The sequence below is a fragment of the Lycorma delicatula genome, chromosome 11, assembly GCF_047948215.1.
Source record: "Lycorma delicatula isolate Av1 chromosome 11, ASM4794821v1, whole genome shotgun sequence".
Classification (NCBI taxonomy): Eukaryota; Metazoa; Arthropoda; class Insecta; order Hemiptera; family Fulgoridae; genus Lycorma; species Lycorma delicatula.
In genome coordinates this window covers 23,924,265-23,942,205 of record NC_134465.1, presented here as the reverse complement: position 1 = coordinate 23,942,205, position 17,941 = coordinate 23,924,265, and the positions used below count along the sequence as shown (strand labels likewise).

The 17,941-nt window shown below is 38.6% G+C and overlaps 1 protein-coding gene across 6 annotated transcripts in view; it reads right to left on the bottom strand.

Annotated features, from left to right (window-relative positions):
• The window catches only part of LOC142332634 (uncharacterized), a 323,090-nt gene that overhangs the window by 174,427 nt on the left and 130,722 nt on the right, over positions 1 to 17,941 (bottom strand). For all 6 annotated transcript variants that reach the window (XM_075379243.1, XM_075379245.1, XM_075379240.1 and 3 more), the window contains 2 exons: positions 16,823 to 16,945; positions 738 to 860 (listed from right to left, as the gene is read on the bottom strand). In XM_075379243.1, the coding sequence (XP_075235358.1) occupies positions 738 to 860; positions 16,823 to 16,945 (246 nt within the window). The remainder of the gene's footprint in view (positions 1 to 737; positions 861 to 16,822; positions 16,946 to 17,941) is intronic.

Genomic DNA, 17,941 nt, shown 5'->3' with positions numbered 1-17,941 from the left:
AAATCTTACTACATGATCATAGATCACATATTTGTTAAATGAATGTACTGGTCAAATAATTTAAATTTGTGAATGCTTTCAATAAAAATTGTGACGTGTAGACTCATATTTTTTGTTATTTTAAAGTACTAGAGTAATGCCAACAATAAAAATGAGTACGGTGTTAGTAGGATGTTTTAGATTGCAACATTATTATATATATTACTATTTAATTTCCGAACAGCTACATAGCCAATGTGTGAATTAATAATTGATGAGTTTATGATTCCTTGTAGAGCACGACTTTTTTTTCCACAATATATTACCAAAACTTCGTAAGTGCGGGATAAAATTTTCAAATTGCGTCTGCCATCTGGATATATGTATAATATAATTGTTTATATAGAATAAAAGTAAACGTTAAACAAAATAATATCCATGATCTCAAAATATCAATAGAGATTACATACCGTTTGTTTCCGGAAGGGAGGTGATATTATGTAGGCAATTTTTACACAAGTTTGCCTCTAGTTGAAGTATTGTTGGAATGGATGGCGGTCTATTGTTGTACGCTTTCATGAAATAGAAACGGAATCCTTTCAAAAAAAAATATTTTTTAAAAAGGACCCTAAAGTTGTAGAATTTGAAGATATGATAATTAATAAATATAAACAAAGGGTCGGCTTTGCAAATAAATTTTTTTCTTCTAATTATACCATTTTACACTTAGATAAAACAATAAAAGGAGATATGCTTACGGTTTTGTTTGTGGATTTTCATACTGTGAAGTGTATTTCGCTCCATCGTTTGATCCTGTTAAGGGTGCTTTACTATTATATCCTTGATCCAAATTACTGTTACTTGTAGTAGACAACGAATTTCTGAAAAACAAGCAAAAATCGTGTATTAAATTTTAAGAATGATATTTCATTTTCCATACCAATTAAATTCCAATTAAAATCGTGTTTGAAGAATTCAATGCCACGTGTTTTATTGAATTCAGATCAGGACGTTTTGTACCAATGAAATAAATATTTGACAATAACTAAATTATATTTATTAATATTAAGAACCTAAATTGCAGTCCATTAATGCTTATCTCAGTCTTTTTTCATAATAATATAATTGGTAGACAACGTGTTTGTACTAAGGTCATTACTAAAAAAATATCAAAGAGAAATTTCCTAACATGCTAGATAATTTTTTACGTTACTTTAAAAGTTACTAAGATAAAACGAAAATGTAGCTGAATTTTATAAATTACAAATTCAAATCGAATGCGGTATGTGTCGGGATCTGAAAGAGTGAAAAATCGTTTTTGTCGTACGATTGTGCTTTTTGTTTACCGATTTTTATCGTTTATTAACTTTTTTATGACTTTTATTAGTGGTTTTGTGCTATTTTTTGTGCTTTCTTAGTTTTTTGGCGGTTTTTTTTTAATTTGCTGGATTGTATCGTTTAGGGTAGCTTTCAGAAAAGCTATTCTGGATAATTATTATCAATTTACTGTTTTTGACTTTTTTTAATTAATCAATTTTAAATTTGAATAAATTTCAATTTATTTTATCGTTTTTCTAGTTGTTTGTGTATTGTTTGTTGTTAATTTATTGGTTTTTCGTGTTTTTATTTAATTTTTGTAAGTATAGCATACGGTAGCTACGGTGCATTATATCCGATATAATGCTTTTTTTTTTTTTTACACCCACTCCTCTGGAACGGATCTACAATCAAGTTTGACTCGAACCAGAGGAGTGTCCTTTACTCTACCTCACCACCCCCCAATCGGCTATATGTCCGGCACGGCAGATCAGCTGACCGGTTAGCTCTTTTATTTATTTTATAGATGTTCATCATACACTGATTACTGAGAGTCCACCACCCTTGTTCTCTCAGCAACAGCCACCCCTATTCTTTAATCTCTCTCTTTTTTTATATGATATCATACCAACCCAACCAATTAGTTTAAAACATAAGCCACGGAGTCCACAGGTTTCTTCACCTCTCTGCCCATCCACGCAAGCACAAACGAGCATGAGCTCCACCTTCGGCTTTCCGTCATCACAATCGAGCAAGAGCACAACCTTAAATTACCCGTCAACAATAAACAGTTACCTTTTGACAGTTTTCAGTACCTTTTAACAAATTTTATAATTTTTTTTTTTGAATCTTGCACAAGTAATATGCCTCTGCCATCTTATAATATAAGAAACACAAAGTTTAAGAATCTATAAGTTCCTTCACCACTTATCCGATTTACATAAAACCTACAAGCCAGAGCTACATCATCAGCTACCCCTCAACACAAGCAGTTTCCTCTTGTAAGTTTTTTTTTCTTTTTATTCTCTCAAATATTGACAAACGGAAATTCCACCTACGACAAGCCGTCATCAGCGAGCGGTTTCTTCTTGACGAGCCTCCTCATCTTTCTTCTTTATAACTGCGGTTATGAACGACGAGATCACATTAAAGTTATCCTCGTTAAGTAGCATTTTATCCACCACATTCTCCGTAGATAATGGCTCTATACGTCTTACACAGGATTGCCTGCTTTCAGTCCAACGGTTACATTCAAATACTACATGTTCAGGGGAATCATGCCCCACAGTAATGACAGTTGCTGTTATCTACCCTTTGTCTTGCACATAAATAGGACCTGAACGACGCATGCCCTGTAAAAAATTGCGTTATCCAGAAATTTATGTCCCCGAACTTCCTTTCTATCCATGGTCGGATCAAAGGTATCAAACGGTGTGTCCATCGTCTCGTGTTGGCTACATCCCAACGATGTTGCCAATTACGCAGCATCTCTTCATATGCTTCTTTAGAAGGTTGTCCACGTTCTATATTCACTCGCATCTCCGCCAGTTGTTTAAGCGGAGGAACTCCTGCAATTACGAGTACTGCCTCGGTGGAGACTGAAGAATATATATGCGCATATCACTCTTAAGCCCATGCGCCGTTGTATCCCTTCAAGGGCTCTTCTGTTCTTGTCAGCACGCAGAGCTCTTTCTCAGACTTGTATACCGTAAAGTAAGATGGAATTAACTACGTGAGCGTAAATCTTACGCTTCGCAGTTCTGGATCCTGTCATATTCCCGAGTAATCTGCTAAGATTTTTGACCATGAATTCAGCGCATTTACGTATTTCATTCACGTGTACCGTAAAACTCCTCCTCTTGACAAGCCAGATCCCTAAGTATTTGGCTGAAGTCTGTTGCTGGACAAGATTACCCCCTACTCGGATTAGGATGCCAGATACTCTTCTATGGCCTGTCATGACTACGTATTTTGTTTTACCATGCGAAAGTTTTACACCTTTAGTGGACATCCAGACTTCTGCCATTCGTGTCGCTGCGTTTGCCTTCTCCGATACCTCTTCAGTTTTTCCAGTAACAACCAAGGCCAGATCATCAGCAAAAGCCACTGGACAACACCCAGAGGATAACTAGGCTCGAGAATTCCGTCATAGACCAGATTCCAAAGGAGTGGCCCCAAGACAGGGCCTTGAGGCACTCAAACGTCACTTTGAAGCGGAAGCAGGATCTACCCTGGTGACAAACGACAAACCTATCCTGCAAGTAATTCTGGATAATTCTTCTTAAGTATCCAGGAATATCCTTATCTCTCAACGCTTGTAGGATCGCATCCCATTTCAGCGAATTAAAAGCATTGCTCACTTCAAGCAATATCACAATTAGTATCTTCCTGGTGCGCCAAGTACCCGATGCCGCTTCGTCCACCAGACGCATAACTGTCTTAACAGCACCCACCGTAGAACGCCCCTTACGGAAACCAAATTGTGCGTTAGAAAGGCCACCATGTTCTCCAATCGCATTTTTCAGACGCAATTCCAACAATCTCTCTAGGAGTTTGCAGATGTTATTGATCATGCATATAGGTCTATATGCTACTTGTAAGTCATCGGTCCCCGGTTTCTTGATAAGGGCCAACCTGGACTCTTTCCATTGCATTGGAATACAATCATCTCTCAGGGTCTTATTCATGATATTAAGCTCTGCAGGCATCCTCTCTGCTAATATTCTGATTATCTCGGCTGGAATGCCATCTGGCCCGAGTCCCTTATGTAGCTTCAGTCTTTTCGCCGCCATTAATAGCTCACTAGCGTCGAGAAGTTCAAAGTTATTATCCACAATCTCCTCCCGAATAGGATCCGCTTGCTGAGGAAATAATTCCTTTAACACGGTGGACCTTGTCGTCTGTTAATCTCTTCCCTAACTTGTTGGTAACAATTTTAAAACCCTTGCCCCATGGATAAGCATCTATATCTTGACACAGTCGCTTCTAGCAACTGGCTTTAGCCCTTTTAATTGATGCATTATATGCATTCCACGTATATCTCACGCGCAGCATTCCTTTAACATTCTGCCTACCCGATCTTTGGTAGGCTCTTCTTGCTTTCCATGCTGCCTTCCGTAGTTTTTCCAAATCAGGCGACCACCAGTAAGCATGTTGCTGCCTCCGGGGATAAAATAAGACCCCCGCTTTTCCGCATTCATCTTGAACTTGTTCCACAAAGTCTTCGGGGGACATATCGCCAGCAAGTCTTAGGATTATTCTGTCCTTAAACCGTAAGAGCATCCTTTTTTTGAGACGATCAGCCTTCCCGGCATTACACGAATTTCCCTGGATCGGTACTCAAATGCTATAAATAGATGGTCCGATAGACTCTCTTTATTAATAATCCTCCAATCAAAGAAGTCGTTAAAATCAGTACTCGTTGTAAAAGCTAAATCTATTGCCGAACACGACATTCGTCTACGGAACGTCTTCACCGTTTATACACTTCAGCCCTAGTGTATTAACATACTCACTCAGGTGACGCCCTCTTAGACTGTTTACAGTTCCCGCAAATTCGGGACTTTTGGCGTTAAAGACTCCAGCGATTAAGACTTTACGACCTCTATGCCTCATAACTTCTCCTGCAAGATTTTCTAGGAATACTACAAAATTATCTATTCCCGCATTTTGAGAATTGTAGCAAGAAAATACCACGATTTCACCGAGGTCGGCCCATTTAAAACCGTCACTGCTGCCACTGCTAATTATAGGGATCCCAGACACCGCAAAACCAATAGCTGCCGTCGTTGTCGTATCCACTAGCTATCCTGTTCCAGAAGTAAGATCATAAGGAGGTTCCGACACAAAAATGACGTCTGAGCACTCCGTCAAAGCGGTGTCCCACGATAAAGCCAACGACTGTCGGCTCCTATTGCAATTGATTTGTAGAAATCTTATTTTGCAATAGTACACCGACCTGGGAGTGTGGCCCTCCTTACCACATAGCATGCACGTTGTCAGTTCTTTACAACGTGCTCTGTGATGACCCGCTTTTCCACACCCGAAGTACAGTTGCGTACACCCTTGCAGGTCGCAGAGACGTGGCCGTAAGACCAACCTCTAAAGAATCTTTCTTCCGGTTCTATTATGAACGCCCAACAATGAACCCAGCCGATGCGAACCCGTCTTTCCGTTAATTTTTTTTGCGGCCCTGAAGTTCGTGATTACGGTGACGTTTTTAGTTTCACTGTAAGCTTGTCTTGTTGACGATAATTTAAAGTCTTCGTCCTCACCGAGTACTCGCGATAACGCAGTGGTTATTTCTTCTTCTGTTGTATCCATGGCTATATCCTTAACATGTACCACCGTCCGCCTTCTTTCACGTGGCCTGAGATCAATTTTAAGATCCGCCGCCTTGGTTTTCAATAACGTTTTCAGCTCGGCAGCTTTCGTTGAACCTTGGACCCGAATATGTAAATTATCATTTACACCTTTCTTTAGTGACAAAATATAACCCCCTTCTTCTTGTGACACCGAAGACTTGACAGTTCGTAATAAATCCGCGTAGGATCTTCCCTGCGCTTTAAAAATAACAGTACCGCTATCAGTTACTGCGGGTGTAGTTCTTGAGACCTGTTTTACTTCTTGACGCAGTCCTTCTCCTGGTCGGACATAAATCTTAATGTTTTCCTCCTGTTGACGAAGCAAGTACAATATAATCTTGCATAAGCTTGTCCCGAATTTGCCTCCAGGCAGAACGAAAGTCGGCACTGTAGAACTACTTACAACTCTTTTCATGGCAGCTAATATCGTCTTGAGTAATGGCTCCTCATTCTCCGATGAGTCATAAAATATTGTATATCGCGTAAATTGAATGGTAGAAGTATCACTACACATTATAGTAGAGATATCTTGCTTTATTTCACCTGGTTTCGGTTGGTACCTCATAGATTCTTGAACGCTTTTATTTTTCACAATGTCATGAAAATGACACGTGTCACCCTCCTGTAGATATTCCTCTAGTTGTACAAGACGCTGCAATAAATCAATAGGCCATTTCCTATGTAGGAGGCGTATCAGATCATCGTCCGATGTTATATCTGCTATTATGTCCACTACTTGACTTTGGTGTGACAATTCAGTCTGAGTCGGAATCTCATTACATTGCTTCGGATGTGAGAGCTCATAAAGAGCCCTCACCGAGGTTCCTAAGTCTTAAGCTACTTCAAAAATCTTAAAAGCGCATTCTTTAATTTCTTTCTTAGTATTAGTGCTTTCATGCACTAATTTCACTAAATTTCCAACTTCTTTCATCAACTGATCAAAGTCCCTCGGTAGAATCACTATCTGTGCTAGCTTCAATCTCCTCTAGTTTACGTTTTTGAGGCTTATCACCTAGGGCCTCCCTTCTCTTGTCTCTTTGTGGAAGCGGGACGGTCCATACACCAGGTGTAGGCTGCGGAGACACGCTCTCCAATTGGCTCACAGACTGTTCCTGCTGCGATACTTCCATCCTAACAGGGGATCGAGCGAGTGTTTTTTTAGGTTTAAAACCTTTGTCAGCCATCTCACAATTCAGTAAAAGCAGATAAAATTATAAAAAATTAAAAATCTAACTCTCAACTCAATCCCAATTAACTTGATACCCCACTCACTATAATCGGACGGGGCCCAATACGGGGGTCACTTACTAGAAGCAAGACTAATAAAACTAAGTCTATTTATAACAAGAATAAACTTGATTTCTATTCCAGTAACTTATAAATTAAAATATTTATATACTAAAACACTGCATGTTAATAACACACACAAATGCAGTTAAATGTAAATAATATACTCACTACTATACACAAAGTAAGTAACACGCACAGTCTTAATATAATAAAGTAGCTTAATATTATATTTATAGGTCTCTTATCAAGAGATAACGCAAACAAAAGAAATAAATTTAACTCTGTTCAAGCCACAATAGCTTATCACTGTAAGCTATTGTTATTAATAATATTAAGTAATTAGAGATAACAATTTATATTAAACCCCTGCATCCATAATAATGTAGAAGCAAGCAACTCTTAACCTTATTAAAACTAAACAAAAAGTTTTACACACTATTAAAAATGTAAAACACAAGAAAAATCTCTCACACCTACCTCGCGCACTCACGAAAACCACCAAAACAATACCAATAGCTTCAGGAAACCTCTGGACCGAAAGTTTCTCCTAAATTCACAAAACTATAACCAGTTTCAGTACCGAAGTACGGAGCCAATTACAAAGCAACCAAACACTCAGACGTCGAGTCAGACACTATCGGATATAATGCTGATTTATATTTATATTACCTGTTTATGTTGGGCTTGTAGCAGATACCAAGTCGAACAATTATGTTGTTATTGGCATAGATAAAGTTTTTATTTTTTTTCCTCAGCCTTTTCATACAGGGAAACTTTGGTGAAAAATTCCCTCACACTTTCTAGATGTTTGTAATTATGAATGAGCGTGGTCCTAATAGTGTGTCCCCACCTGTCAAATAGGAATTTACTCTAGTGGAAGGGTTGCGGTCTAAGAAAGACGCCAAGTGTTGTCCGTGATGTCCTTTTGAGTTACGGCAGTACTGAGAATGCGTCGAGCTGCGATATGGATTGAGCGTTATTTATTGAGGTATATTATCTTAGTGTAGTACCGGGAGGCTAGAGTTCCGGCATTGGCTGGAGGTAGGCGCATTTGCCTCATGCAACGGTTGTATTGCTAACATATTTATTCGAGTTACGGCTCCGACTAGCTGGGGTTTCGCGCTGCCGGGGTATGGTTGTCCGTGCGACAGGTAGGGTGGCTTAGTCCTTAGTCCTGGTGCTCGCGATCACTAAATATAACTTCTAAATGCGGTGTGAGAATTTATGATTGGACTGGGTTTTTTACCAGGCTTCTTCGCTGACTGGAATGAGTGTTCGTTCCACTTGTTAGCTGACTTAATATGTTCGAATTATGTGGTGGCGGTCTGAAGTTCTATTTTGCTTAAAAAATAGTGTTGATTGGTATGTGTGTAGCACTGATTTGATTTACAACCGGTTCATTAACTGGGGCTTTCTCAGTCATCAACTCTGTTGTCAAATTTAGTGAAACCTTTGTGTACGCGCTGCCTCAGTTTCATATAATTTCAGGGAATCATTTTACCTTAAACGTGATAATGTCAGATTGAGGCCTACAGGAGGGCAACAAATTTTATATTTTTTTTACTGATGCAAATGTCTGCCTAGTTCTTAATGATAAAGTACACAAAACTAAATGCATTCTTAATTAAAGTATTATTTATGTATATCATGTTGTTATTGAATTTTAGTTTTAAAGTTATTCATTAATTTTATATTCTTAGTTAATTTAGAAAATTGTTTACATGGAATTACATATTGCATTTGCATTTCTTTTTCTGTACCTTTGTTTCACAATTACTTCGAGATTACACTCTTATAACGAAAATTCACTCTTATTAAAACCAGTAAAGCAACCCACTCAAGGCTCAGTGAAATGAGAATGATATGTAAATGAAGTGTAGACTTGTACTGATTCAGGCCGATCATTCCTGAGACGTGTGGTTAATTCAACCCCAATCAATAAATTATACGGTTATACGCTTTCCAGTATGTAACAAGTGATGAAAAATTTAAGTTTTAGACTTCAAAATTATTCAGTTAAAATATTTCAAATTAAGTTATTTTTTAGTGGCACACAGTGTTTTTAGTGAAATATTGTGGTTGCTAATTAGTAAGGACATAAGAAGAGGTGAAAACAGAATACCTTTAGTGAGTACAAACAGTTTTTTTTACAGAAATAATTACTAGTTTTGAGGTTATAATATAGCTCATAATAGTGAAATATTCTAAGTCCAATAGACAGTACTAGCAGAATTCTAAGTTGTAAACAACCACTTAGAATATTTTTCAATAAGAGTCGTAAAATATTATGAAATTATTCTAAGTGCTGAGAGACGAGTAATAGGGGTTATAGTTTTTCCTCAATAAATCCTGATCCATAAATCCTAGAACTATAAATCCAAGACAGAAATCCGTCCCACAGACCTTCCTTCCCCCCTGACCTCCACCAAAAAAAAAAAATTTGACCTCAGATTTGGACTCATACATTTTACCTCCCCACCGGACTGCCACACCCAAACTTTGTTGGGGCCTCTATTATATCGTGTGGGTACTTGTTAGATACGGAATTGTCAACAGCGTCCAGCTGTGAATAATGCGTCGCAAAGGCTCTCTTCCAACGGATGAAATGCCCGCTCAAAATGCTGGCACCTCTAAAACTGTGGTAAAGAAGAAAGTAAACGAAACTAAGGGCAGGAAGCGATTGAGACAAGGTTCCTCAGAGGAACAGGAGTCTCTTCCAAATAGTTTGGATAGTGACACCTATCAGCTGGGTATAGTAATGATATCTTTAAAGCAGCCCATGGGTCCCGGTCTATCGAAATATAATGGAGAACATGAGGTGGAGTTAAAAAAGATATATATGGAATTAAAGGCTTTAACAGAGATGTCAACTCAGTTGAATGTGGTGACCCAGGCCACGCAGACTGAGGCCGTATCAACCACTGAACAGACAGATATATTAAATATGGAACTAACTGATCAGGAATTGATTGAAAAATTGCCGCAGAGATGGTCCACATGTGCCATGGGAAGATGTAACTTGGTTTCCTTCCCTATTGATGGATATAAGGACATGTGTCAGTTCGTGGATATTACTAAGTCAGGAGAGCTATGAATGAACAAGTAAAATCTGGAATGATAGCACACGATGTCTCTTCTATGATGGTAGATCTGGACGAGGATGCTAGACAGAGAAATAAGTTTACTATATATTATGATTCGACTGAAGGTGGCAAGCAAATTGCCGGATGCGTTTTAAGAGCACTTAGAAGAGTATTCACTAGATCAACTGGCGCTATATACATTCTGCCAGGAAATATAATTAAAAAGATGTTGATTTATCTACATAGGACTAGTGATATGTTGGTCTCTCTGGTGGACCCCAGGAGGGCTGACACAAGCCGAACGCGGTCACAGTCAGCTTCAAGTCGTCGCTCCACGCCTGCCGTTGAGGGAAGCAAAACAGTGGTTGTAAAGGCACAAGGCAAATCTTTTGCCGATCTTCTCAGAACTGTCAATAATACTGTGACTAAGGAGGAGGCCGGCGAAGTCCTGTCTCTTAGAAAAGGCAAGAATGACGAGTTACATGTCCGTATTAAGGAGGCAGACAGTGCTGCCCAATTTACGACCACGTTACGCGATAGAGCTGCTTAGTTGCAAGTGAACATGTGGACCAAAGGTGAAAGGCGTGATGTCGTTCATATCAAGGATCTCGACTCAGACACAACAGAAAGAGACATTAATGATGCAATTGTTGCCGTGGTTGGTGCGACTGAGACTTTTAGAGTTACGTCACTAAGGCACGCATATGGAGACACCCGTAATGCTACCGTAATTACAAATCACAGAACTGCGATAAGGCTGGTAGCTAATAGGCTTAAGATAGGTTGGGTCCACTGTAAGGCATACATTCGCACTGATAATGATAAGTGTCATAGATGCTGGTCCACAGGACATACGAACTCAGACTGCAAAGGACTGGATAGGTCTGCCCTCTGTTTCAACTGCGGCGAGAAGGGACACATCATTAGTGACATGTAGAGAAACCATGAAGTGCCTGGACTGTGGCAGTAGAAATCACCGCACCGCAGGCGTGAAGTGCGGATCTGAAACCATTGCCTAGATTACTATTATCTAATGCCAATCGGAGCTATCTCTCCCATGATCTAGAGGGGGTGATTGCCACGGAGATTGAGGCTGACTTGGTGATTACTACTGAGCCTAACAGGAATGTCGCTGCTAGTCATGGCTGGATAGCAGACATCTTAAGGCGATGTGGCAATCATGAATTGCACTAATAGACACGCTTGGCAGTTGCATCTCCGTGATGAAGGAATTTTGTCAATTATACTCACTGAGTTTGTCTCCGTAACCGGTTACGTTAGTCCCAATATTGATTTCGAGGACTACGATACTTACATTGGCAAACTAATGAGTATAATCATGCAGGCGCCCAAAAGAGTTATTTTAATGGAAAATTTCAATTGCAAGCAATAATCGCTGGCAGTGACTTTAATAACAACAGAAGACAGATATTTGCGGATGTGATGATGGCCACAGGATTGACTTGCCTGAATGATGGGACTCACACCTATGAGGCGAGAGCTCATCGATCAGTACTTGACCTAACTTTGGGGGATAATAGATGGAGTTTTTCCTGTTTCCGTTGGAGCATTCTTGAAGCCGAAACTGGACGTGATCACTTAGCTACGTTATTATTCTTCGACGATGACCGATCGGCAAAAAAGAGAATACATGTCTTGCCGAGACTATACAATAGGCAGGTTGAAATAGTAGTGGACAGGGTAGCCCGCAAATTTTCGGTAGGAAGGGAAGTACGCCGTTCGTACTACAGGACCTTATAACTGCGGAGATGACGAGGATGCCCCACAACAACATGGGTCATCAGCCGGCATACTGATGGATTACTGACATCGCTGACCAGAGACGGACCTTACAGTATTGGTGTAGGAAAAAATACAGACTACGCAGAGTTGGAGGTGATGCCTTTAACCATGCCATGAGTAAGTTCACAGAAGCTAGGTGGACATTAATTCAGCTAATCAAGACCAGCAAGAAACGGTGCTTTTTTTTCTTTTTTTTCCCTACATCCCTGGGCCGGACATCCTACTCAAGTATACACGGCCCAGAGATGTGAACGGGGCCCACGCAGAGAACCGGGTCTCAGTCTTTACTCTTGTATGCCTGCCTCAAACCGGCAGCGCCAGCCTCAGCAAGCACCGAAGCGCCCCCAGGAACCGACACCGCCGGCCGGGACTCAGTGTTTTCTTTATCCTTTCAAGCAACCCCAGGAGTTCCCACCCCATCACCGGAACCCGCATACATAAGCATACAGGCTTTCCAGGTGGGACTGTCCTCCCTGCCCTATCTTCGCGCCTATCGTCTGTGATGCCTCTCCTCTTCCTCTTTAGATTTGAGGACGGTGCTCGCAAAATTGGAAAACCAATCTTAGTTGTTGTTAGATTGCATTAGCCAGCTAACCAGGTTGTCAGGTATCAGGTTATTATGCCTTATTTCATGTCTGAGACCCTCCCATCTATAGCAGTTGAATACGGTGTGTTCCGCGTCGTCGTCTTCCTGACAGTACGGACACCTTGACGTCTGCCTTTTCCCGATTCTATTAAGGTATTTCCGAACGACCCATATTCTGTCATCAACTGAGTGGTGTTAAAATTTAGTCCGCCTTTCTCCCTACCCAACCATTCTTTCAGATTGGGAATAAGACTCACTATCCACACTCTTGTTTGAGCGGATGACCATGCTGTTTGCCAGTTGCTAACGACTGTGTCCTCTACCTTGGCTCTTGGCACACCTGCCGCCCTCATGCTTCGGCCTTTTATCTGTAATTCAATGGGAGGCGTTTTAACTAAGACACATAACGCAACACAAAAATTGTTTTATATCCTGAGACAACTCGTATTAGTGCTACTCTGTGCACGCTTCTAAGTTTGCGTTTATTGCGTTGTACATTTATTGCAGTGCCCTAGACTGGTGCCGCGTATAAGATAGATGACATCATTGCCGTTGTGATCAACCTTCTGACCGCCAGTTTCGGTGCACAGTGGTTATTAAATAGACCTCTTAAAGCCTTAGTTGTAGGGGGAACCTTTTGACAAATCATATCTATGTGATAACCGTACTTTAGACTCTTATATATGAATACTCCCAAGTATTTGACGTTACTGACTTCTCGAATAATTTCTCCCCTTATTTCTATATTTATTCCTCTGACCCTTCTCCTACCAGAGAGCAAAATGCATTTTGACTTAGCTGAGGGTACTTGGAGTTGGTTGTTATCTAACCATTCGTCTAATAGTTGTAAGGCCTGATTTGCCTTAATTTCAAGACGGTCCACTTCCCTATCTTCCACCAGTACCGCAACGTTATCTGCATAGCCGACAATCATCACTCCTTCCGGAGAAGGAAATATTTTATCACAGATCATCTAAACAGGCTTTTTCCGTTACCTGAATCGGACCCTTTGTAATTGGTGAATTGCGATGCCGGTCGTTTCACGCAGCAAGAAGTTGCCTTGGCTGTGTCAAGACTTAAGAAAAAAAGAGCTCAGGTCCTGGGCTCTTTTTTCTGCCGCGATTCTCAAGGGACTTTTTAATAGGGTCCCTTGGGAGATAACTGATGCGGACAATTTTGAGGCCCAAAATAAGATGTTTCATAAGTGCTGGAAATCCTCGAGGACGGTGTTTTTACCAAAGAATACTGCTGGTTCTTCTGAGATCGGATACCGTCCGCTCTGCCTCATTAACGGAATGGGCAAAATGGCGGAACGACTTATTGCAAACAGGTTAATACAAGAACTGAATAACAGCGACGGGCTGCATAAGAATCAGTATCGTTTTATTAAAGGAAAATCCGGCCTGGATGCCATGAACAAAATAATTAAATGGACTATTAAAGTAAAAAGCGGAACATGGCGGACTAGAAAGATACCGTTATTTATAACTCTAGACATTAAGAACGCTTTCGGTTCTGTCAGATGGGCTACGATTATTACAGCACTCAACAAAAGTAATGTAAGCGCTGGACTTCGGAGACAGATTGCTGAGTGTCTCTCAGACAGATGGACAAGGGTAAACACGAGGGAGGGTACACTGAATTATCTAATCCACGGTGGTGTCCTTCAAGGGTTCAGTCCTGGGGCCATTTTTGTGGATAATTGCTTTCAACGACGTACTGCGATTGCAGATGCCAGCTGGGACTGAGGTTGTCGAATACGCTGATGACATCTATCATGGTCAACGCCAAGACTGAGCTAGAACTTGAGACCTCTGGAAATAGAGCACTTGAAACTGTATGCGATTGGCTCACTGAACATGGACTGGCATTATCTTTGGTCAAATGCGAGTACATAATGATTATGGGCAGAAGAATTATTCGAGACCTCGACTTGTGGATTGGAGAACATAGATTAAGAAGGGTGGCACATACTAAATATCTTGGTCTAATAATAGATAAGTCCTTAAATTTTGGTTTACACGTCGATGAGTGATGTAAATCTGCTGAAAAAACTCTCAAAGCCATATTGATATTAATGACTGGTCGTGAAGCACCACGATCATCTAAACGTATGGTTTTAGTCTCCGCATGCACCTCAACTTTATTGTATGCTAAACCTTTTTGGTGCAGCTGAGCGATGACACAGGTGAGCATACAATATTTGAATGCGATAAATGGACAACACTTAGGTTTCGCACGGGAAAACAGAATCTCACGCCCGAGGAACTAATCAGCTTCATATTGAGTTCTAGACAAAATTGGAATAATTTTGAAAAATTCTCCTTTTTAGTTTTAAAAGAGAAAAATGATACTGAAAGAGGTATGGGGTACTAATAAAGACTGAAGTAATTGTAGAACTAGGATATTCATGAGTATTGTTTCTTTATGAAAGCTACGACCGCGAGTAGGCGTTAAGAGATCGGACTGGGAATGTAAAGACCGAGACCCGGCTTTGTAGATGATGGTTGGGAACGACATAGTCGGGCCTGGCCTACCTTCTGCGGGATACGAGGCAGGCAACACCAAAAGACCGAGACCCTGTTCCCGGGGCTGTGGCTTGGGACGGCATAGCCGGACTCGGTTCCTGCCCTAAGAATTTGAGGCAGGCAATGTAAAGAAAACAAAAATACAAGATTCGACCTAGGTTGAATCTTTATTGACCCCGGATATTGGCTGACCCCGGTGGGGCTGACCTACCGTGCCAGACATACAGCCAATGGTTGGGGAGGTCTCCTCGGGTTGCGTACACACTTAATTGGATAACCGGCCTGAGGGAGTAGCAAAAAAAATCCTTATCCGGTGTTTCAAGGATTTACCTCTTGTGTCGAAGGTTTCACTTCGGCTGCTTGGTTTAATTTTCCCTTATCACCCCATTGCGGAATGGAATAAAAATTTAGTTTCTCATTGTTACCGGGAGGACTTAATGAAGCACTGTTAAAAAATATATTTTAATGATTGCATGGTACCTCAATCTTAAAATTTAAAAAATTGATCCAAATAAATGTAAAAAAAAATAACAAAAAATAAAATACTCGTGTTATATTATAATCTTGTACATACCACATAATATCTATTTCACTATTAACTTCTGATATTATTTTTTTATTGTTATTGAATTATTAATTATTGTAAAACATTTTTTACCGTTTGAGGTTAATAATTATTAGTAAATCAATATATTTTATTTAAAAACAAAAACGTACAAAAAAAAAAGAGATGAAGTCTGATTTGAACCGACATTTCTTCCTCTTGTGAGATCCAAATATTTCATTAATTAAGGTTTTACTTGGCTATAACTCAAATATCAAAATTGTTTGGATTTTGGGCTTTTTTAGGAGACTTTTGTTCCAGTCTATATAACCCAAAGGTACACAACTAGATGGTACAACAATCTTTAATTCAAAATTTCATCATCCTACGCCTAATCGTTTTTGAGTTGTGCGATATACATACGTAGATACGACACACCAAAACTAGTCAAAATGGATTCAGAGATGGTCAAAATAGATATTTCCGTTGAAATCTGGAAATCGAAATTTTTCGCGATCACAATACTCCCTACTTCGTAAAATTAAGGAAAATGGAAATAAATAGTTTAAACAGCAAAAAAAATAATCTACTAATGTGAGTAGATTTTTATCTGCTTTAAAAGACAAAAATACTAGTATTGAACCATGATATATTAAATTAATATTTTTATTTTAATATTTTCTTTATTATGAATTTCAAAATAATGTTTTTGAGAAAATAATAAATATTTCATCTTACATGTAGGTGCTCTGATAGTAAAATTTATGAACATTACTTCTTACCCATCATTTACAGGTTTTAAACATCGTATCATTAGTTGAGGAAAACTACGGGATTATCCTAATTTTTATCAATAAGTAAAACTAATTAAGCAGCAGGTACATTGTTAAAAGATTGTCAACTGGTTTCTTTAATTTATCGTGTATAACATGATTTCGGTAGTTTTCCCTACAATCTTCATTTTAATATTTATTGGTTGTCAGCAATATATAGGTCAATAACGTTATATCCACTAATAATTTTCTATCTTTGAAAATTTGTTTGTCATGTCTTTCTTTTAGTGAAAGTTTTATACAGAACTTACTTGAAAGATCCTAAAAGTTCAAAGAATATAAATACATAAAAAAAAAAAAACACTATTTTTAAACATTTTCTGATATATATTGTTTTAATTTTCTCTCTTCTACTTAAAATTTTTACTTTCGTTATGAATATATGTAGAACAGGAATATTAAATGGGAAAGTATGACGATCATATAAAAAATGGGGTATCTGGATTTTTGCAGATATTTACGTTTTAGGTATCATCAATTACATTACATACTTACCCAAATTTTAAACCCCTGAGACCTCTCGTTGAAGGTGATTCGGTTAATGTTGGCGCATCGCCCGCTTGTTTATTAGGAGGATAAGTAAAAGAAAAATTGTTTACACCACTACTTGCGCGAGCACTGAAAAAAAAGGAAATATTTTCAGTATTTACTTTCGTTGTTACTTCTTATAAGTAAATAAATGTAATATGTTATCATGGCTACATAAGATGTATAAAATAAAGTTTTCAAATTGTGTAATTATAAAATGTGTGGGTTACTTGGCATTTTGAATGACAAGTAACGTTACGTTACACAGTGAGCTAAATTATTGGACCTTTCATTTCAATTATGACTGAATGCATATCTACTGATGAAATGAACATCAGCTAGTTGAATAAATGATTACAATAAGTTATCTTAAACTCAAAATAAAAAAAAATATCAAAATAACGTAAATAAATGTAAAAAAATAAAAATAAACACTCATACCTTAAAACATAGTTGATATAAAAATCTGATGTGAACACCACATGACTTCCTTATACGCTAAGAAGTCAAGCTATGACTTTCCGTTAGCTGTAGGCAAATATGTTATTACAGCAACATCCGAAAAGTATATATATCGGTAAAGAAAAATATTTTTAATATTGCTCTCATTTATATATTGTGCCCTAAGTAGACGTTAAATCTTTCGGACCACCCGAAAGTGGTCCGAAAGGTTTTAAGGTTTCAGCAATTGAATGACTGTTTGTAGTTACTATCGACAAATCTAGTGATGTTATTTTTGTTTACTTATGTATTTGATTATTTTTTTGTTTATAGTTACAAATTGTTTTGTTATTTGTTCGATTAGCTATCGCTAGATTATATGTTTATTTTTTTATCGACTATGTATTATTTTCCTTTATTTATTTTATATTTTTATGAACTATGAATTGTGTTGGCAGATACATTCGTTTGCTTATGATCTTTAAGATTACTTTTGTTATAGTATGATTTATTATGGGAGTTCCTTAAAAACCCCTTATCATTTGAATGTTATCAAACGATTTCCCTATGGTCCCAATTAAGGAGCCGATTGTAAATATATGGTGAATGAGATATTTGGAGTTTCACAAACATCCATTGATATTC